This window comes from Mesoplodon mirus, assembly GCF_964341445.2.
Source record: "Mesoplodon mirus genome assembly, chromosome: 5".
NCBI lineage: Eukaryota > Metazoa > Chordata > Mammalia > Artiodactyla > Ziphiidae > Mesoplodon > Mesoplodon mirus.
The window spans coordinates 57174259-57197201 of record NC_138980.1 but is presented as its reverse complement, the minus strand read 5'-3'; the positions used below and the strand labels follow the sequence as shown (position 1 = coordinate 57197201).

The 22943-nt window shown below is 54.0% G+C and overlaps 1 protein-coding gene across 7 annotated transcripts in view; it reads left to right on the top strand.

Annotated features, from left to right (window-relative positions):
* Window positions 1-22943, top strand: part of SYNPO (synaptopodin) — a 54770-nt gene that overhangs the window by 19615 nt on the left and 12212 nt on the right. Inside the window, exons 1-2 of one of the 7 annotated variants that reach the window (XM_082622254.1) lie at window positions 17640-17709; window positions 18775-18867. The exons of 3 other annotated variants lie outside the window; for them this stretch is intronic. Coding sequence is in view for 1 of the 4 variants with exons in the window: in XM_082622253.1 (XP_082478379.1) it covers window positions 18591-18609 (19 nt within the window). In the remaining 3 variants the exon portion in view is untranslated. Of the gene's footprint in view, window positions 1-4069; window positions 4126-17616; window positions 17710-18497; window positions 18610-18774; window positions 18868-22943 lie in introns of those variants that run through there. 3 more of the 7 variants (XM_082622256.1, XM_082622255.1, XM_082622253.1) reach the window with 3 other exon arrangements.

Sequence of the window (22943 nt, the reverse complement as noted above, 5' to 3'; positions counted from 1 at the left end):
AAAATATGAGCCCTATCTACCTCATAGAGCTATGGGGAAGTTACAGGGTAATCTAGATAAGCATGTAAGGGATGTTGATAACAACTAAAATGATCATCGTCAGTGCAACAATACAAGAGCTATTATTTGTTGAGCCCTCATGTGCCAAGTCCACTGTGCTAAGAGCTTTGCACATATCACTTCATTTAATCACATAACAATCCCCATAAGGGACATACTGTTACTATCTCCATTATACAGAAGAGAAGACTGAGGCTCAGAGAATATAAGTGACTTGTCCAAGACTCATGGCTAGCAAGCTGCAAAGCCATGATTCAATCACAGTGTTTTGAATGTGGGGCTTTGCTCTTGGCTACCACTGTGCTCTGGATCTACACGGGTGAGAGTTGTATGCTGACACCCTTGAGGGGAAGAGACCATATATGGAGAAACTACCAGTACCGACTCCTGTTGGCTTCTCACACACAGCTGGCCCATTTCATGGTATCTCATTCTTGTTGATCTTACTCTAGCCTTTCAAGGCAGCTATTATTCTCCCCATTGTACAGGTGAGGCAACTGAGGTTCAGAAACTTATGTCCCTTGCCCAAGGTCACAGTCAGTGCTGGAGCTGAGACTATGGTCTTGTTCTTCTTGCCCACAGTCTGGTTCATTCCTCTCTTTAACATCTAGCCAGATGGTTATCTAGTTCTGTCCTGAACAGTTCTAGGGAGAGAAGAGGTAGGAGTAACCTCAGGAGGATGGAGTGGGGAGGGGAGACTTCTCAGAAGTGGAGGCAGAAAGGAAGCTGGGTCTTGGGAGAGAGTAGAAACCCGGGTGGTCTTGGGTCAGAGCCTACACTGGCCTTTCTGCTCCCTTGAGAAAGGGAGTGGCCAGAGTCCCTTCTCTCTACGCAGAGATCTGGAGGGAAGAGGCCTGTGGCTGCCAGGTTATTAGCGGATTAGGGCGTCCTTTTAAAACTTCCTCCCATTACTGCCAAAGGATTATAAGCATCTTCAGACAGTTACACCCATCCTTCCGCAATTATACCTGCCTCTCTTGAGTGCTCCCTGACAGTTTTAACTATGGGTCACGGCATCTTCTGCCTTGGGTATCCACCACTTGGGGTGGGTGGGTTCCAGGGACATTTTGCTAAGGCCAGAGTACAAGCTGAGCAGAGCAGAATGGGGTCCTTGGCAGGCTGGAGGGTCAGGGGATGCAAAGAGATGAGGTGGGCAGCAGCCTGCAGCTCAAGTTTCCTGCCATCAGCTGCTGCCAACTTGAGAGAAGATACGTGGGAAGGAAAGTGTCCCATAGGGCCCCTCATCAGCGCTGGTTAGTCCATAGCTCACCAAGAGAGACCCACGCTGTACTTCCCACAAAGTCTCAGCTGGTCATAACTGGCAGGGCTTATTGAGATTATTCTATAGATAATCTTGTGGAGATTCCTAAGTCCAGAGATGGCAAGTGAATTGTCCAAGGTCACACAGTAAGCTGGTGGCAAAGCTATAGCTGGAACCCAGGGTTTCTGCCCCTCAATTCAGCTGTCAGGCCCTGTGTTAAATGCTTTGCATGGGTTATTTCTTTTCATCCTCTAAACAACCCTCTGAAGTTCATAACTTTCTTATCTGTTTGACAGATGAGGAAACTAAGGCATAACAAGTTTAGGTGACTTGTCAAAGTATCAGGCCAGTGGGTGGAGGAGCTGAGATTTGAACCCTGGGAGGTCTGGCCCATGCTTTCAGCCACCCTCTGTGCTGCCTTGTCTCCATGGAGACAAGGCAGCAGGCAGTGTTCTTCCACCCACCTGGGGCTGGGGAAAGGTTGTTCAGACTCTGAGGGATGGTGGACAAGCCATACCCCTTCCTCCTTGGAGACACTCAGGGAGACCTGGGATCCACTGCCAATCCAGCCCCTCCTCTCCAGGCCATTGTTCTGGAGGTCCAGGTTATCTGGCGAATTTGGAGACCTTTCCAACTCCAGTGGACACTGTTCCAAGCCTTTGGGGTGGAGATGGGGGGTGTGGATCTGGGTTGTCAGAGGAGCCCCTGCCCCTGGCCATGTCTATCTTGTTGAGGCAGAGGAGTCAGCGCCCATGATGAGAGCTGATCCCTGGGCCAAGGACAAGGCCCCTGTTCTTCAGGCCCATGGAAAAGAGGGCAGACAGAGAGGCAAGGTGCTGCCCACTCTCCCTCCCCTCCCCAACCACGGTGACTCTAATAAGGGTGATGGTGTAGGAGCAGGGCTCACAGGTTCTCATAGACCTCACACATGTACCCACACATACTCGCCCACACTCCCTACAAACACATGTGTATGTACAGTGATGTCTACACACCATGTTCTTATGCAAATGCTCATGTGTATATATTCACAACTGCACACACATGCACACACATGCATGCTCTCAGACACCAACACACCCATGCATGGGGTAGACATTGGCACACACCCTCCCACAGACGCCCCCCCCTCACCCATGCATGCTTAACTTTCACATGTGGACGCACGTGTCAGATTTGCATACATAGCAGTCCCACCTGAAAACATACAAGCACACATATTCCTTCCCTTAGATACAGGTTAAAATTATGTTCCTTTCTCCATTTTCTTTTGCTCACACACCTACACTGTGCAGTCTCTCTTGCATGCACACACTCTCTCCTACAGGCGTATCCACTCTGCACACCCACTGTCACATACCCACATACAGACCGAACCACTTTCTGTCCTTCCTTTCCCCCATCTCTTTCACTTTCATACCCACCCACACAGTAATCCTAGCCTCCCTCCCTCTCTCTCTCTCTTTCTCTCTCCCACACGGTTTGTTTCCTGGTTTCTCACAGGCTGGGCTATAGCACGTGCACTCACAGAGCAGGCAATACCCTGCCTGATGCCAATCCCCAGGACCCCTTCAGTGCCCACCTCCATCCCCCCACTGTCACCTGGGGTAGCCCCAGCACAAGAGCAGCCACCGGGTCAGAGGGATTCTCTGAAGCCATGAAGCCAAGCAGAGGGTCAGCAGCCAGGGAGGGTTTGTCCCTTCTGTCACCTGACCCCATGCACTCTAAGCCCACCCACTGGGGACAGGGGACGTCTCAAAACCAGGCCACTTGCACCTCTGCATTTCACAGAACCTTGGGTGAGTAGGCTTACATCAGCACATTTCCAACTTCCTCTAGCAGAAATCTAAACACAGAACCTTGATATAAAGGACACAAAAGTGGAACCACCCTGGTTAAAGGGGTGGGGTACTTGGAACCCAGGGAAACTTCGGTGAAAACCCAGGACAACGTTTTTCCACGTGCTTTGTTTCAGAATTGTTGGGGGCATGAAAGGTGCTTCTTATCAGCCCGGTTTCCAAGCCCATTGCTAGCCCCTCCACCACTGGGAGGAGGCACCTGATTGTGGAAATCTTGACTTTTCACAGCATCCCCAGTAGATTCTGATGCACAATGACCCTTGCCATGGGGCTCTGAAAGGCACTGCCCTTGTTGTTGCTGGCCCACTAGTTAAGACAGTGGATGGCCCCAGACTGCCTGGGAGGTGACAACCTTCCTCAACCTCCATTTGCCAAGGCCTACTTAGGCAGTCCTACCTGCCTAAGTCCTAGACAGTTATTCTAGTTACTGGGGCTGAGAAGGGAGAGGACGGGCCTATGAGGGTACTGCATCTGGGTCTGAAAGGAAATGGGCTGGGGAGATGGGAGGTGGTGTCAGTTATGGGGACTCACAAAGACAGACTTAAAATGGGGTTAGTGGGAAGGATAGAGGGAAGAGGGGGGCATGAAATAGATGGGAGCGACATGAAGAAACTGAGTGAAATAGAAAGCAGAAGGATTCAGGGACCCATCGAGAGACACAAAAATTGGGGAGGAAACAGAGAGACAGACAATCCGGCAGCAGAGAGTGAGGCCAGGGAGAGGAAAGAGGGAGAGAGAGGGGACCCGAGGGGAGACGGGAGGCCTAGCCCGTGGCGGAGGGAGTCGCACCTCCGAGGGCTGGGCGGGGCGGGGCGGGAGGGAAGGGCGGCGCTAGGGCCCCGGGGAGCGGGAGGGAGGCAGGAGCGTGGCTCGCCAGCCCGCCCAGCCCTCCCGGCTCCCGGTCCCGGAGCAGCCTGCTAGGCGGTGGAGTGGGCTGTGGCGGAGGTTCGGAGGGGGCGCCCGGCGCGGGGGGGCGGGGGGTCGGCGGGGGTCTCGATCAGGGCGGGGCGCGCTGACGGACGTGGCCAGGTGCGCGGAGGTGGCGGCGCCGGTGAGCTCAGGGACCGCGCGCGGAGGCTGGAGGTGAGTGAGGGGCGCCGGCCGGGCAGGGGTGCCGGTGCCGAGCGAGCCTCGCCCCTTCCCACCTGTGCCGGTCTAGGCGCCGCCCATGTGGAGGTGGCACGCCTGGGCTCCAGTCCCCACACGCAGGGTGACCTTGGCCGAGTCGCTGCTACACTCTGGGCCTCAGTTTCCCTACCTGTACGGTGGGGTGGAGGCGGGGACCTGGGGAAATCTCGAAGCTCCGCGGCAGCTCAGCAGCACGCCCCGAAGCCGGACTGCGTGGGAGCTCCAGCCCTCGAGCCCCAGCCCGCAAGCAGATCGCGGCCGGGGCAGCCGCGGGCTGGCGGGTGGGCGACAGCCGGAGGTCTGCGCCCCCCGGCCCGCTCTGGGGAAGGGGGGAACGGCTTGACTCCGGGAAGTGGCGGGTTGGGTTCTGCCGGGGGTTGACCAACATGGGCGCCTGTGGGGCAGCGGGAACGGCGTGTGCTGGGCCCGGGCCCTCACCCCTTCCCGCGGGCGGGGCGCCCGGGACCGGCTGTGCGGGCGAGGCACGCAGGACGCGGAACCCGCAAACCGCGGGGAACACCGGCGCGAGCCCCACCTGGGGAAACCGAGGCCTTTCCTGAGTGCCTATGGGGGAGAGGGGGAACTGTCCTAAGGGCTCTACACCGCATTCTCACAGTTTGCCCAGTCTGCCAAGGTGAGCGCGGAGGCCCTAGAGGTGAAGGGCGGGGCTCCTATCTAACCACTACACCGTGGAATCAGGGGGCTCCATCCAGAGCCCGGACAGGACCTTTCTGAGAACTCGGGAGAAAAGGTCTCCCTCCTCCCTACCTCCACCCCAAGTTATAGGCTAACTCTGGATGGGGACAGGACCTCCCGTGTTCCATGCCTGGGTTGTTCACAGAGACAAGAGCCAGTTGGGAAGCAGCATGCGCCCCCGTCCCCGTCCTACCCTGAGTGGCAGGTGGCACCGGAGTAAACCACCTTGCTCTGTGATCTTGGGGCAAGCCTCCTGCCCTCTCTGGCTCCCAGTGAGAGGGTGGGCGGGTGGCCCCTGAGGGGCTAACTGCGTTGGAGATAGCAGGACTGGTAGTGGCTGTAGCGGCAGTCGGAGGTTGCCCCAGCCCTGTCATGTTGCGTGATTAGGATGAGATAGGTTGCTGATCAGAGGGACTAGGGTATGCTGGGGTAGGGGGCTGGAAGCCTTGCTGGTGCCAGCCTGACTGTCACCACCCCCAGGCCTGGCCCCCACCCTGTGTTGGGGGACAGCACCACAAACAAACTGATGACCTCCTCCTCCTCCCAGTGCTTTGCTGTGTTATCTCAGGCAGTGGAACGGGACCTCAAGGGAGGCGAAAATACTTTGTTTGCTTGGGAGGTGGGGGAACACCTGCCTCTGTCTCCCTGTGGGATCTTGGGTTGGTTCCTCTTCCTCTCTCTCCTATCTGTACAACGAGGGGAATGGACTAGGATCATTCTGGTTTGAGATTCAGAGAACTTCCCAAAAGCAAACTGTTTGCTGCTATGCCATCTTGGCTACCCATCGCCACTTTGCAGGCCTTGAAACGGCTCCCCCACCTCCCCGCCCCCAGACTGGTACCTAAATTAAACTGTGGTTGGAATCAGCATGTACATTATTAAAATAAGGCCTTTTAACTCCTTCCCTCCCTTGTTATCTGTTGCCTTTCCCCTAAGGTAAAAAAATAATTATAAAGCAAAAAGAAAAAAATCCTGTGGCATTCAGGGCCTGGTTCCCGACTGATCCCTAGCCTCTGCAGTCAGCATTTTATCTAATCTCCCCATTTTAGAGTTGGGGAGACTGAGGCCGGGGAGGGGAAGAGATTTGCTCAGGGTAGTTCTGTGAGGAGAAGGCAACAGAGCCCCCTTTCCTTGGGACAGAGCAGCTCCTTGACAAGCAGGAGGGGCCAGTGTGGCAGAGGAGCACCTGGAGAGATGGGAGAAGCACAGGAGGAGCCTTTTCTCCGTCTCCTCTCTACCCCTAGTCGTGCTCTATCTCCCTGGATGACACGTGTCTCCCTGAGCCCACTGCACGGCGCTGGGCTGGGCAGGGGTCATCACACTTTCTCCACTGGCCAGGGCTGCTATCCCACAAGGCTGAACACACCTCCAGGCCTAGGGGCCCGAACTGGGAGGCACCTTTTCCTTCAGGGCAGCTCCCAGGCTTCCAGACATGAGCTCATCGGAGATGCTGATGCCAGGAAGGGAGGGACAGAGGGGGAAGCAGGCTGGGCTGCCCAGATTGGGGCACTGAAGGCCCCTGGGGCAGTAGAGGGACACTGTTGTCAAGGACTGGCAGGCTCTGGCCCCACTGTAGTGTGAAGACGGGGACAAGATAGGCCAACAGAGGGTCAACCTGGGTGGGGATGGGGACAAGCCAAGTGCCCTGGGCCGTAGTGCAGAGTTGCAGGTGCTAGGCCGACCTCTGCCACTTGCTTGCTGTATGACCTTGGGTGAATCCCTTGCCCTCTAGGGACCTCAGTGTCCCTGTCTAGCAATGGGGTGCGTGGATCCTTAGGCACTGGGGTTACAATAGTGAACAAGATAGACTCGTCCCTGCCCTCAAGATTGCTTTTTAATTGGGGAAATAGACAAGAAAAAGGGAAGCAAAGAAATCAGCAAGATAGTTTCAGATAGATAAAAGTAGCATGAAAAACAAACAAAAAGCCACGTTGCTAAGATGAAGAGCACTTAGAGGGGTTCTTTGTCTTGGTGGTTAGGGAAGGCCTCTCTCTGGAGGTGACATTGGATCAGCACCCTGAATGTTATTTGAAGGTGTGGTCATGGCTGCCTTTGTGGAGTTGGCACGTCCAGAACTTGGGTCTAGAAGAATGGGAGGGATTTGGTTGGGAGAAAGCATGTTTCAGAGGCTGGTGAAGGGTCTAAACTAAGAGCTGGGGGCAGGGAGTGGGGTGAGCATTGGCTATAGGTTATGAAAATGCCTTCATCCCTCAGGGCTTCAGGCTGTCCACCCAAAGGACCCAGGCCTGTGATCTGGTCACAGGGGCAGCTGGGCTCTACCAGGCCTGTGTGTGTGTGTGAGCTCAGAGTCCTTTGTGAACTGTCCCTGGACACTGTGGCTCAATCGCTACCCAGTGTGGCCAGAGGAGAAGTCAATGTGGGGACAGCCTCCAGGCCCTGTAATTCCAGAGGCTCACAAAAGCCCTCTCTCTCCGAAATGAAATCTTTACCAACTGGCCGCTGCCTGAAATTCCATCATCCTAGCTTCATCTTTTCCACTCAGTGAGGCAGTATAGTATAGTGCTGTGTTGACCCTACCCTACCCTACCCTTCCCTGTCCAGCCTCCCAGGGCTGCTGCAGGTGAAGCAAAATTCGGTCTGCTCCTGTGCTAGCTGTTTCCTGCATGCCTAATACACAGATCCTGTGGTTGGACCCCTGGATTCTCTCCCCAGCTTGCTGGGAGATCTTGAGTGTGTTATATAACCTCTCTAGGCTTTTGTTTCCTCATCTATAAAATAGAAACAATAACAGACCCTACCTTGTTCTGTTGTTCTGAAAATTAAATGAGATGATCAAAATAACTATTACCTATTAAATCATATTATAATGTTTTGATCTTTGTTAAAATAGCAAGCCCTGGAGAAGAGGGACACTCGCTGAAGACTCATATCTCAGTATATGTTACTTTTTGACGTTTAGCCAGGAACAGGTTTGATAGTGGGAGGATGGGCACAGTATGGTGGAAAAGGGCCTGGATCGAGCTTCAGGAATGGATACTTGAACCTCCAGCCTTAGCCAACAAGCTGGTGGTCTTGGACAAATCATTGGCTTCCTCTGGGGCTCAGGCTTTGGTTCTGAGCTACTATGAAATGGACTAAGAAGGATATAAGGGGATCGTGAGTGTGAAAGAGCTCGACAGACGCGAAAGCCACTGGGCTGGCAGGAAGGGTGGTCAGCAGGGTGGCTCAGGAAGGGGCAGGCTGGATGAGCCTCAGAGACGGAGAGTGGGCTGACGTCAGACCCTTGCATGTAATCCTCTGGAATAAAATCTTTCGGAGACGAAGAAGAGTGTTCGATAGGTAAAAGCCAAAGTTCTTGATAAATAGTTAACATTTATGGTAACTTACTATGTGCCAGGGTGTTTTAAGTTCTTTACACGTCACCAACTCTATGAAGTAAGTCCTGTTATTATCAGCATTTTACAAATGGGAAACTGAGGCACAGAGAGGTTAAGTGAGCTTCCCAAGATCACACAGCTGGTAACTGGCCAGGTTCAAACCTAGGCAGTCTGGCCTCAAAGCCCATATGCTTAACTCCTGCACAACATGGTCTCTCCTGCCTTAGGCGGAGTGCCAGAGGCTCAAAGGGGCCAAGCCACGTGCTTAATGACACACCTCTTTCCCTTTTGATCCTCATCATCTCTGCCCCTCAGGTGCTGGAAGGGGGAGCCTCACTGGGTCTGGGGTCTGGGGTTCTGAGGTTGACCCTTGAGCCAGCTCAGCCTCTTATCTTCTCCCCTCATCCCCTGGGAGTAGGTCAGGGAGGATCATGTGTGCCCCGGGAATGCTGTGGGCAAAGGAGGCTCTGCCAGGGCCTGACAAGTGAGCGTCATTAGTGTCGTGAATCTTGAGTGGGTCCCAAGAGCCTGAGCTGTAATAAACTGCCATGGAGTCTGGCATGACTCTCTTCACTGTACAGACAGGGTAAACTGAGGTCAGAGAGTCCAGGGACAGGCCCAAGCCCACACAGGCTCCCTGAGTCTCCTGTACTGCCTTCTGGGCTGCTTAGGACTTGTGGGCTTCGTGAAGATATGGGACTTGGGGACCCTCCCACCAATCTCCAAGGTGGCCCCTGGTCTCAGCCAGGACATGATTCCTAATATGTACCCTTTAGGAGGGCACATGAAGTTGGGGGATGGGGAGGGTGCTGATTAAAAAATAGACGGTCACGCGCATTCGGAACAGGCCTGCCACCACCCAGCTTGAGCCAGTTGGCTCCCCTATGCCCAGCTGCCAGGCCCCACTCAGGGCTCCTGCTGGGGGCCCCTCCCACCCCAACCCTGGCTCTGGGCCTGAGGCTGGATGCTCCCAGCCACCTCCTCTCCTCTCCTCCTCCACCCCTGCCCCGCCTCCAGCCAGATGGTGCCCTCACTGAGCCTGGGTGGGCCTGTTGGCTTTAAGCTGTGCCACGGGGGGGTCTGGCGTCACCACACACTGGCTGTGTGGCCTTGAATGAGGCCCTTTCCCTCTCTGGGCCTCAAACACGGATGAGTAGAGCTACCAGTTAAAGCTCTTTCTAGCTTTCAGAGCCTTTCCCAGATTCTACCTCTCATTTAGACCCGACAAACAGCGCTCGCCATTCAGCGAGGTGATATGACCTATGAAGTCCACTCAGCTGGAGCGTAGCAGAGCAGAGGGTTAGACCCACATAATCTTGCAAGTCCTGGTCCTTTACAACTTCTCCAGGGTGAGCGAGGTCACTGGGAACCATGGAGGTAGATGTCAGCACTGTTTTTATTCATTTATTCCCTCATTCAGTCAGGAAATGTTTACTGAGCCCAGCTATGGCCTAGGCACGGGGGCAGGAACATAGCAGAGAAATGATAGCCAAGGTCCCTGCCCTGCGGGGCCTCCTTACCATGGGGCAGAGCAGACTGACACTAAAATAAATGATGATGGAATTACAAATCTCATGAGAGTTTGGAGGAGAGGTAGAGGATGCTATGGCAGAGGAATGTGACCTCTCAGGATAGGCGCACCCTCCCTGAGACCTGTAAACATACCTGAAGGATGAGAAGTATGGCCAGAAAGGGACAACTGAGGGGTATGGGAGGAAAGGGTTCTAGGCAAAAGCAGCAGCCAGTGCAAAGTCCCTGAGGTGCGAAGTGCTTGGTTCCTGTCTGAGCACTCGAAGGAAGGCCAGCGTGGCTGGCGTGTAGGGAGGGCAAACACCGTGAGGGGAGCTGCAACATGGCATGGAGGGGCAGTGGGGCTAGTCATGCAGGGCCTGGAGCCTGCAAAGGGGTTTGAGGCCAAGCCTAGGAAGGAGGAGCTGTTCCTAGTGTTGGTCTTAGAGGCTGATCTTGCCTCCTTTCTTTTCTGCTTTCCTTCCGATGCCCATCCTGATAGTGCAGTGGGCGCCCCCCACGCACTCCCCCAGCCACTTCTCAGTATGACTGAATGCAGAGTGCTCAGACCTCATCTTCCTCTGCCTGGATCTTGTTTGCACTTTAATAGCCCCCTGTTTCATCCTGCCTTCCAGAAGGGTACCAGCCCCTCAGGCCTCAAATGCAAGCTGATGAGGGCATGATCTTGAGCGGGAGGCTGCAGTGACTTCAGCTGAGTGCCTCTGTTCAGGTGGATTCTTACTTCCTTTTATGCCTTGTGGGAGCCTGTGGACCCCAGGAGGTCCAGCTTTTGGCTGAATGAAGGCCTGCCCCCCGGGCCAACTCCTGCTGCCTGAAACTGCTGTCTGTCCCCTGTCCCACTCCAGGCACCTCCATTCAACCCCAAAGCCTCTAGGACCAAGCCCTAGGAGGATTCAGGAGGCCTGTGTTCTGAGCCTAGCTCTGCTGTATGCTTTTGGGCACATCCCTTTTCCTTTCTGGGCCTCGGTTTCTCCATCTAGTTTATAGGGAAATACTCTAGTTTTTCTGTACTCATTGTATGGCAATCATGTATGCAATATCAGCCTCACCCAGAAGCTTCTTAGAAATGCAGACTCTGAGGCCGCACCCCAGACCTCCTGAATCAGAATCTGCAATTTAACAACAACCCTGAGTAATTACTATGTACATTAAAGTAAGAGAGGCACTAAGTCGGTCATTTTTAAACTTAAAAAAATTGTTAAATTAAAAGCTATAGAATCTTCTTCTCTCTCCAAAGTCTTACAGATGAAAACACATTAAGAAGGGAACCACCCACTCTGTTCATCACATGATTGGGGGTGGTGATCCTGGGGTATGGGCTAGGGGCATGGGCTTTATTGGGATGGGCATCAGAAGGAAGGAGGAAAAGAAACAGTCCCAGTGGGCGAGGATGGGTGGTGCCCCATCTCCTCAGGCCTCTCCTGACCAGGTGCCCCCAGGAGCCCTTTCAGCTCAGACCTCCAGTGTCCTCAGTTTGATGGGTTTGGAAAGGTGGGCTTGAAGAAAGGGCGCTTGATGGTCCACAGTCTAGCGATGCCTTTTCTTGCTTGTCCCCATCTCGGTGCCCTCCTCTCTTCCCTGAGAAATCCCTGAAAGGGTAGCCGGTGCTATTCTTAGCATGACAGGACGGCGAGCAGAGAATGTGCTAGTGCATTATTTATGCCTCTGAGTCAACAGGATTGCACTCAGGTCTCCCAGAGCACGGCCCTCCCCAGCGGCCTTCATCAGTGTCTTCCCAGGACCCGTGACCCATCCCTCTGGCCCCGAGCATCTCTGCTCTGTGCATCCAGCCCCCACGCTGGGAAATGGGTCAGGAAGGACAATGATGAGCTGGGATCAGGAAGAAGTTCGAGATGATATCTCATTTCTCATCCATTCGAGTGCATATTAATCAAGCATACGACACGTGGTAGGTGCGGGTGCCCTGATGACCGCTGTGTGGGTTCCTGTCTTCCAGGAGCTCACACTTTAGCCTGCAAGTTAGTGGTGCTCCAGCATTGCAGAAGCGTGTGTGCCAGGCGAGATGCTGGGTACTTCGCACAGAAGACCTTATCCTCACAATCACCCTGAAGGATAGGAATTAGGAGACCCCTTCGCAGAGGAGGAAACTGAGGCCTAGCATATACAAGGTAGAGATCTGCTCAGGTGAGGTCTGGACTCAGGTTGGCTGGAACAGAAACACCATTCCAGATCAAATGGTAGCACGGAGCATTAGGGCTTTGGGAACCCCCTGCCCTATCCAGTGAGAAGGGCGTTTCAGCTGGAAGGAAATTAACTGGCTGAGGTTGTCCCATTGCCAGTGAACCCCAAGTGACTGGAGAAGTCAGTGCACCTGGAGTGGAAGGACTATGTTTGCTGTGTACACAATGCCCACTGTGGGCTGGGTGGATAAAACGTTATGGGATGAGGTGACAAGGCCCCGAGGTGGCACATCTAAAGAAGCTGAGCCAAGGACTCTGGCTGGGAGCCAAAGACCTGTGTTCTGTGAGATTCTGGCCAGGCCCCCTGACCTTTCTCTGCCTCAGTTTTCTAGTCTTTAAAATAGCATCACAATCCCTTCTCTACTTCTTTCTCTGACGGATGTGAAGCTGCTAGGAAAATTATAAGTGTGTGCGTGTTCAAGGCTGGTGTATGATTACTACATATAATTCCTTATGTAAATATATTTTCTCAAACTTATTTTTTGTTGACGTGGGTCTATTTGCCAGACTATGTTCCAAGCATTTCCCTATATGTTCATTTACTTATAAACACATTTATAAAATCATGAGCTCTAAAGCCCACTGGGTCCCCAACCTAGCTGTGCTTCAGAACCCCTCAGGGAGACTGTTAATGTGCATATTCTGTGGTCCTGGGTCTAGGGAGGAGCCCAGGAATCTGGCATGTTGGACACACTCCCCGAGAAATTCTGCCGCACCCACAGGTTTCCGATCTGGGCCAGAGAGGGGACAGGACTTGCCTGAGGCCTCGCAATGTGTTGGAGACCAGGTTGCGACTAAAACCCAGGCCTGAAGCTCCCAGTCTGGCCTTTTCCTTCTACTCATCAGCTGCCCCCTGAGCACCCTAAAGGCATGAAGCCAGGGATGACTGTGATGAGCGATGATGCCAGTAGTGGCTGATCCTGCTTACAGTGCTGGGCTAGGCATTTTACCTGGCTTTTCTATTTAACTGCAGTAGGGGTAGAAAAGGGGACATTCTCCACAGCAACATGATCCCTTGGGACATTTGAGCATCAGGTGGCCGGTTTTAATGTAGCCCTGGGAATGGGAAACCATGACTGAGGTGCAGAGATGTGGAGAAGTGAATTTGAAACCACGCCATCGGGACACTTGCCCTCCAGGCAAGGGTGGTCTGGTAACTCAGAGACAGGGCAGGCTGGCAGGAGGGAGACACATATGTCCGCCCATAAGGTGTGTACCTGCTGCACGTGCCTCTGTGTCAGTCTGCCACCTGAGTACCTGTGTGTCTCCACATGCATACCGACGGGTGCTATGTGTACGCACACTGGTGTGCAGGTTCTTCCCCCTCTGTGGGTGCACACGCAAAGAGCACCTTTGTGTGTGGGTGTGTGTGCAGAGGAAGATACACTATTGCTGGCTAGGCTCTCACCAGCATGAGGGAGCTGTCCAGAATGTGTGTGTTGCAGGGTGTGTGTGTGCATGTGCACACAAGCACAAATGGTTGCAATGCAGGGGATCCCTGAGACCCTGGAGGCCACTAGAAAGACCACTAGAGAACCTGGTTTCCTTATTCACGTCCCACCTCCACATTACGTGCACCACCCTCAACCTGCCAGGTGCGAGCCTGCCTAGGGGCCTTAGCACTAGCTGTTCCCTCTGCCTCGTCTCTCTTCCCCTAGAACTGCACAAGCCTCACTCCCTCACCTTCTCCACTTCTTCACTCTGATGTGACTTCTCAGTGATGCCTCCTTTGATTACCTTATTCACCTTTGCACACCACTCCCCACCCTGGGCAGTCTGTGTATCTCCCACCCCTGCTTTATTTTTCTCTATAGAATTTACCATCTGACTTAGTTGTAAGTCAGATGGTAAATTCTATAGAATTTATTATAGAAGTAATAGAATAAGATTATAGATATATAATATAATAAGATAAGATAATAAGATTATAGAAATAGTCTTATTTATTATTTGGCTCCCGTGCTAGAATGCAAGCAGGGCTTTATCTGTGTCTCTTCATGGCTATGAACAGTGCCTGGCCCTTAGTTGGTGTGCAATAAATATCAGTTGAATGAATGAGTTCATACACCACCTATACTTGTTTTTTTAAATTGTCTAACTTTTGTTGCTGAAATATCCACTTTTACCTCTCCCTAAGCAGTAGTATACCTTTGATGGATTTATTATCCTCCTTTTCTAATACACATGTGAAAATTACATAACTAGTAAGATGTTATTAAGTATCAGGGTACCACGTAAATCCTTTTGCTCCCACTACAGGTGTGGGGGCACCACACTCTAGGAGCCACTGGTCCAGGCCAATCCCTTCTCTGAAACAAACACATGGACAAACTGAAACTCAAAGAGGGTTAGGAACTAGTCCAGCATCTCACCCATATTGTGACAGAACAGACTGGAACCAAATTCCCTGACCTCCAGCCTGCTTTCCTTTTGCAGTTTGAGGGACAAGGGGAGGGTGAGGCTGGACGTTTCAGCCTCTCCTCTGGCTGGAGACTCCTCCAGCTGGAGGGGAGCCACACATGCCTGGTAACCGGCGAATGGCATGAGGGGCTGGCAGGGTCGGTAGCCTCCTGCCCACTCAGGACCACAGCACCCTCCTGGTTGCAGGACTGTGTACTGAGTGGTGGGAGTCTCGGCCATATCTTCCCTCCCAGGAATCTTGGGTCTGGGGCCATCCAAGGAGGCCTGGGCGCTCACATCCAGTAAGAGGCAGACCTGGGATTCAAACCTGGTTCTCTCCTGTTACAGCACAGTTAGCTAGAGGTTGACACTGGGGTTCCCTTGCTGAGAGGATGCTGGAGGGGGAGGGGAAGGTTGGGCTGTGCCTGACTATGAGCAGAAGAGGGAGACCAGCCCCAAAGAGGGCTGGAGAAGGGAGGGAGACAGACAGCGCCCTAGCCTGGTACAGTTATCCAAAGGTAGGTTTGTGCAAAATGCTGAAGTTAAATCCCACTCAGGTGTGCACAGTGTTTTATATTATAGAAATAATTTGTGCATCTCATTTGCTCAGCAGTGACTCTGCAAAACAGCTATAATCATTCCTGGTTTACTGATGAGGAAGTTGAGACTCAGAGGTGAGGTGACTTACTAAAGGTAGCCCGCACAGGATGCTTTGTTGAGCAGGACGTGGGAAGGGAACAGGCTGCACCTCTGGTTGGATTTGATAAAGGAGGGCTGTCTGGGGGAGGGCAGGCAGGCTGAATAGATATGGGAGTAAGAGGCAGGAGTGGAGAGGGTAGACCACTCACTGGCTAAACTACCTTCGTGAATCATAAAACCTTTCCGAGCCTCAGTTTCCTCATCTGTAAAATGGGTATGACAGTACTTTACAGCTTGCAAAGATAAAACAAAACATAATGAAATAATGATAATTATGCCTGGAACATAAGAAGCGCTCAGTAAACAGCAACCTGAGTAGTAAAAGTGAAGGGCGCCCAGCCTCTGGCAAATTTGCCCTCGGTGGTCACCTGCCACAACCGAAAGATTCTCAGCACCTTTCCCAGCACCTTCGTCAGCAGATACGAGTGACCCTGAGAACAAAAGAGGGTTGACAGGCCTGGGGGAGCGGTGAGGGGCTGCGGGCGGCTTGTCGATCCCAGGGCCTGGCAGTGAGGATGCCTCAGGGAGAAGCAGCAGCGTCCCCATCCCCGCCCCAGCCCAGGACGGGCTCTGCTCTACAGGGTGGGGAGGCGAGCTGGGACTGCAGCGTGCTGGGGCCGTCATTATCATTCCTCCAGCATTTTTTCTCCCCGTTATTTATTTTTCTGTGAGGAAGGAATGTGGGGAATTTACCACAGGGCGCTGGCCTTGCTTTGGGCAGTGCAGCGGCCTCTTCTATGAGAGGGAAGCAGCAGAGACAGATGGCTGGGGAGGTGGAGGCGGAGGAGGGTCCCGGCTGAATCTGTGGCCCCGGTGGGGCGGTTATGTAACCCACCCGGAGGCCCAGGGCAGATACCACGGTGCTTCTGGGCTCTAGGCATGCACCTTCCCATGTACATAGCTCCCTTGGAACTCTACCTGGACCACCCCAGTCGCCCTTAGCCTCTGGGCAGGCCCAGTGGTGGACGTGTTCCTCTGTCATAGGTGCCTTCCTCTCCAGCTGTCTTGACTGGAGGTGTGAGTGGAGGTGGGTAGAGGAGGGGGTGGGGTCCACCTTGAGCCTTCCAGCCTCCACTGGGCTGTCCCATTGCTTGAAATGCTTCCACATCTCCAGCTTTCAAGACCTAGAGCATATGCCACCTCCTCCAGGAAGACTTCCCAGATTTCTTCATCCTCATTTATCTCTCTCTTAAGCTCTATATTCTCCTGGCACTCAATGCAATATTCTGCCTCTTGGATCTCACACTGCCATTTGAGGTTTCATCTCCCTCTTCACCCAAAGCCATGTTGCTACCTCCCTCCTTCCTCTCTCCCCTTCCTCAAGGAACCACCCTCTAGATCTCTGACCTAGAATCTCCATGACTCTGGGATCTGGACAAATCGAGAATTTGTCTCCTGGGGTGAATGGTGGAGTAAAATGTGAAGGTAGATTTGGACTGTGGGATTGCTCATCCTTCAGTCATTTGTTTAGTCAACACTTAGTGAAACCCTCCTGGGTGACGGCCTCTGCTGAGTCTGGGGAATTTAGAGAGAATGGGACCAACTCCGGCCCCAGGCTGCCACAGGGCCAAGAGGAAGGGCTGTATCTTTGTCGAGGGCCTTGGGCTGGGTGCTGGGGACCCTGAGATAGACTAGGCTCAGCCCTGCTCCTGGCAGAGGCATAGTTTAGGGGAAATTCTCTCTCTCCCACCCTGGCTCACCACCTTTACGTCTCCTGGATTAAGTGTTTTCTCTGGAAGGGTAGGGTGTGGTAGTCCTTTCTGTACTCTCAAGGCTCCCAGGGCTGGGATGATGGAGGCTGATGCAGCAGGAGAGGGCTTGGGGGTCGGGGGGAGGCCTGGCTTACCAGGGCTGGACTGGGGGAGGTGGGAGCCTGGGTCTCAGCTTGGGTCCCTGTGAACCAGCCCTTTCCAGTTTGTTGTGCACCTGGAACTGAGCCTGCCTCTCTCTGGGTCACCGTTTCCAAGTCCCTGAAAATCTAACTGTAGATTAGTGTTTAGGCTAGTAGAGCAGGCAGGAGGAAGGTGGTGGCTCCTGGCCTTTGGGAGAGGAGGACCGCATAGCAGGGCCCTCATCAGCCAGCAGTGAGCAGTGCCTGTGGCCTACAGGGATACCTGCTAGCCAACACCCATGCCGACCTGACCTGGGAGCCCTCGACTTAGCCCACCCACCCTGCCCTGCATGATCCCGAACCCCTGTCAGGGAGATAACCAGGAGCTGGGCCAGTCCCAGCCTCCTTCCCCTTGGGCCTTGGTTCCTGAGCTTTCTCAACCTGTTGTTTCCTCCACGCCCTGCTCCTGCTCCGAGGCCCCTGGGCCAGGTCGAGTTGGGAAAGAGCACTGATCTAGGAGTCTGGATGGATTGTTGAAAGCTTCCTGGAGGAAGTGGCCGTTGGGCTGGGCCTGGGACAGTAGGTAGGGAAAGTGAGTGTGCTTTGTGGGCAGAGCTCTTCAGAAGGAGGGGCCCAGGCTTGGGATCAGTCAGACTCCCCGCTCCGGCTCTGCTCTGCCTGTCCCTTGCTGGCTGTAAGACCTGGGGTGAGTTGGCTAATTCTCTGGGTCTCGTTTTTCCTCATCAATAAAACAGAGGTAAGGGGGCCTCCTTTATGAGTTGCTGTGAGGATTCAGTGAGAAAATATATGCTAAACCCTTAGCTTGGCAGCATCTGGAGCTCCTCATGTGTTGGCTGTTGTCATCCTCGTTGACTTCATCCTTTCTCCAAGCCCCCGGGGAAGGTGTAGGGGACAAGGCAGAAGCAGTTGAGGCCCCTCTCCCCTGGCTCTTGCACTCTCTGGGGGAAAATAAGACCCAGACCCTGATTGCTGCAAAGCAAGATGTTGGGAGGAGGCAGCATGGCCCATGTGATGGGTCCTGGGCTGGGTGCTGGGCCACCCTGGGTTTGAATCCCAGCTCTGCCTCTGGCTAGCTGTACCACCTAAGTCACTTCACCTCTCTGAGCCCGTTTCTCCTCTAACATGGAGACGAGGGGACTGCTGACCTCCTGGCTGCTGTTAATGAAGTCAGGGCCTGGCATGGGGCATGTGGTAAGCACGCCCTGGTGAAAACTCTGACTAAAACAAATAATATGCCAAGTGATGAGGTTATTAAGCGGTGCAGATAAAACACTGATGATCTGGGGATTGAGCGTGTAGAAAGGATAGGAGACAGAGACGGGTTCCGGGTGGAAGGGTCTGCGCAAACCCACAGCAGAGGCTGGAACTCGCAGGGCAGGTGTGGCACCACGAGCTGCTGGACTCCCTCTGACGGTTGCTGAGGGCGCAGGGAGCAGGTGAGCGAGCTCTCGGGCAGACCCTGACATCAGGGACCCTGAACGCCAGGATGAGGACTTGCTGCTTGATCCCCCATGTCCTGGAGAGGAGGAGAGAGGCCCGACACGAGTGGAGCCAGGCAGGAGGAAGATGGATCTGGCAGCGTGGGGTGGGTAGATTGTTGGGGGAGAGACTGGGGGCGGAGAGACCATTTAAAAGGCTGTTGCGAAATCGGTTTTCCTGATAAAGAGCTAGGCTGAGTCATCTGTGGAGGAGAGAAGTCATATCCAGCTCCTCCGCGTTGCCGTCAACGTGGGATTTTCCTCTTTGTCAGCTAGTCGATTGGCTGCCTTTCGCGGAGGCTTTGAGAAGCAAGGCCGGCTCAGCACCCAGAGGGAAGCTGGGCTGCAGGAAGGACCCAGCCGGAGTGAGTAAAGCGAGCACCCAGAGGTGCCTTTATGGTTTGGGGTGTGTGACTTAGGGCATACAGCATCCTTCTCTGGTCTCAGTTCCCCCTGGGCATTAAGGGAGAAGCATGCCATGACTTCTGCCGGCCGGTTGGTGGCCAGGCTGGAGCTAGGTCTGGGGCTCTTCACTTCCATTCCTATGCATCTCCCGTGTCTGGCAGTCCTTCCCACCTTAGTATGAATTATTCTCTGCAAGGAGGCCTGGCATTCTGCTGGGTCTCAGTCAGGTTGCACTCACCAGGACTTTGGCATGGATGGAGAACTCCCCAGGGAAACGAGGCTGTGTCATTTCCTCCTTTCAGCAGGGAGGATGCGGGGCAGGGGCTGGCAAGGTAGTCAGGCCATTACTCAGGTCCAGTTCATCTTCCTGCCCCCGGCTGAGGCCGAGGTTGTGCAGCAGCCAGCCATTGGTTCCTTCCTGACCCCACCAGGGGGGCAGTTAACCCAGCCTGTTTACCTGTCCCGTTGCCAAGACTCCCAGGCAGCCACAATGGGCCATCTCCAGCCAGTCTCTCTTCCTACCTCTGGCTCCCTGTCCCACTCCACCCTACCCGGGCCCTGGACACTCCCATTGACGGCAGCCGTGTGAAGAAGAATTTCCTTGAATTCTCTCCCTGTCCTGACCTTCTGCTCTGGCCTCCGTTCCCCCGCCCTGCCTCCCTCCTCTGGATCCTCTGTCCAAAAGGCCTGATGGCCGGCAGGACAGGCAGCTGCCTACTGAAGTAATGGGGTGGGAGAAAGGGCCTATCCCTGCCTGAGTACAACTTGAACTCAGGTCTCCTGACTCCCCACACCGTGCTCTTTCTACTCCACTAGTTTTTTATGTCCTAGCAGTCATCTCTACCTTAGTCACAATGCATTTATCAGCTCTTCTCCTGAGAGGAAGAAGGCCGACAAAGCATGAATTGCTCTGGGCAGCTGAATATGAAGAGGAGAGGGCACTGCTGCGGGCACTGATCACAAGATGTGGAAACAGAGGGGTCTTCAGACCAGCATCCAGGAGCACCAGAGTCTCTGTTGGTGCCCCTCCCACCGGAGTCAGGGTCCAGAAGGCAGGGTGGTTAAGAAATGAGATTCAGCAACCAGATTTTGAGTTTTGAATCCCAGCTCTGCTACTTAAAAGTCATATGACCCTGGGCAGGTCTTTCTGAGCTCTGGTTTCTGCAAACTGGGAAGAGTGCTAGTACTTATCTCTTAGGGTCATTGGGAGGATCAAACAAGATGATGGGTCTAAAGTGCATGGCACAGCACTTTATACTGGGCAGTAGTGAGGGCTCACTAATTATAGCACCCACTGCGATCTTCATTCTAAGGGCTGTACTCAGGGCTTCCTGTCCCCCTTCCCCACTTAGGGATTTAACCCTGTTGGACTCAGGTCTCCTGACCCTGGGCAGCTCTTCCTTGAGTCTGCCCTCACCCCTCCATCTCCGGAAGGCTGGTCTTCAGAGCTCCTCATCCACTGTCCAGGGTGGGGCTTTCAAGGGCCAGCCCTGAAGAGGCTGAGGGAAGAGGGGGTGTTAGGACTTGTACAGGTGCAGGCTGCAGCCAAGCAGATTGGGGGCTCAGCAAGGGGCCTGTCCCCTGTGGGCCTTGGCCACCTCTTGCCTCTCTGACACCAGGGACCACAATCTTGGACGCACCTGGCTGGGGCATCACTAGAGGTGGCAGTTCCCTAGTCTGGGGAATTTTGAATGGAGCTGCCACCCCTGGTGCCCTGCAGTGGGGGACTCTGGGATGCCCGTAGTTGGCCCAGCCCCCCTTCTCTCAGCTTTGTTTGTGCAGGGTGGCAAAAGTCATCTGGATTGCTGTCTGGGTCTGGTCCAAGCCTCCTGCCAAATTCCTTTTCCGTGGAGTCATTGCAGGCTGGGATGGGGGGCACGGGAGCTCCCTCGAAGGCAGGGCTCTCTCACCCCGTGGCCTTTTCTGCTGGGTTCCTCTTGTCCCAGAACAACAGCCTGGGGAAGGTTCCCAGCCTGGCTGGGGGTCAGCAGACCAGGTCTTGGCCCATGGCCTCCTCTGCAACCCCTTCCCTCTCTAAAGCCTCCCAGGCCAGCTTATCCCTGAGGGCCCTTCACTCTCTGACACTGGAGCATTTTCTAGCCCCATGGCCCTTAGAACCAACCTTGGGAGAGGACTGAAGCAGAGAGGTGAAGAGAAAAAAGAGAAAAGTGCAGGGATTTGGGAGGTCTGAATTACACAAACACTGAAGCCCTTTCTAGGAGCCTGGCACTGTGGGAACCCGCCGGGTACACAGTAAGAGCCCAATCCATGTGAGCTACGATGGCTGCAGTTGTGTCATAAGAGCCACTGATGGGACTAGGGATGTTTATCCTGACCATGCCCCATGGGGATGTGATTTGTGACTGAGTCTCTGCAGGGCTGTCAGGTTGGAAAGAGAAAGCTCTTTATCTGTGTGGCAGTGAGGGGCAGAGTCAAGTCAAGAGGTGGGAGTTAATATAAGGAGTGACTTTATAGCTAAAGAAAGAATGTTAATTAGCAGAAGGTACATCTTCAGGGTAGTGAGCTCCCTGTCAGTTGAGGGTATAAACAGAGGCTTGTACACTCAGGACATGGTTTTAGGGACGCAGGAATTGTGTGGGGAATTGGACCCGGTGACAGCCATCTCTGAGATTCTGAGGTTTTGTGATTTGGGGCAATGATCCCTGCCTCCCAATAACTCTAGAATCCCCTGCTCTGTGACCTTAAGACAGTCACCCCTCTCAGGACCATGATCTGTAGGGTGAATCTCCTTTGCTAGAAGAAGCTCTGACCCCTTCCAGGGTGTCACGTGGGGTCACCGTCAACTCCATCCCAGGGTAGCATGAGCCCTCGGTCCTCTCTACTCGGGCTGAATGACAGTAATCCCCCTGGCATCCACGATCTCATTGTAGCCTCCAAACCCTAATGTCAGTGCTTTTATTACCTTCTTCTCAGCTAAGGAAACTGGCTCCGAGAGGTGCAGTAACTTGCCGGGGTCACACAGCTAGCAAATAGCAGAGCCTGGATTTGGGCCGGGAGGCTTGGTTTCTAAGCAGACCAGAGGAGATGGACATCGCATGAGCTGAGCAACCCCTCCTGTGTTGCTGGCTTGTCCCCTACCTAAGTTCCCCACAGGGGAGCAGCCTGGCCCAACCCCCAAAGCCTTCATCATGGGGTGATCCAGGCAGGAGAGGAGCCCTACCAGGAGGAAGTAGGCGTCAGGGGCACATGGGGCAGGCTGTGTGCTGTCACTGCTCTGGACCTGTGGGCACAGGTTTGTGTGGTGGGGAGCCAGGTCGTGATGGGAGGAGGGAAGAAGGAGGTTGGGGCCAGAGAGCCTGTGGCTGCTGGGCCTGGTCCCAGTGAAGCAGCTGTCGGCAGCCACTCTGTCCTGTGTGGGCCTCCCCGCTGACCCTAGTGTGAGCTCAGCCCTGCACCACTCTCTGAACCTTGGTTTCTTCATCTATAAAATGGGGGTGGTAGTGAAACAGCTCTGAGAGTCCATGAATTCTGAACCTCGCTGGCAAGATGCCTAGAAAAGCTGTCCCTGGAGACGCACTCAGCATGTCATGGCCAGTGCTAATGAGGGCAAGGTAGGAGGAAGGGCAGGGTCAGATTCCTCAAGAACTAATTAGCTTCCCTCGGTGGGGGTGGGGTGACAAAGGGAGGAATTTTCCCAGCCACCGACTGAGCTGCTAGCCCGGCCACAGGCTGTCCCATCCATCTGTCCATAGGTTCATTTGTTCATGCATCCATTTCTTCATTCCTTATTCAATAAGCACAAATTAAACACTGACTCTGTGCCAGCTGGGCAGTGATATAAAAAGAAATGGTTGCCTGTAGTGAACTTACAGATTAATAGGGCCTGACCCCCAGCCTGATCCCTGACCTCAGGCCCCAGACTCCGGTCCTAGCCTGCAGCCCCAGACTGAGCCCCAACTCCCACTGACTCTGTCCCCTATATGTCCCAAAGGGACCTTTGGGACAAGCAGGCAGCTTGAGCATGCACTGTGGACCCAGAGAGAACTGGTTCTGACTCCAGCCTTGCCACCCTTTG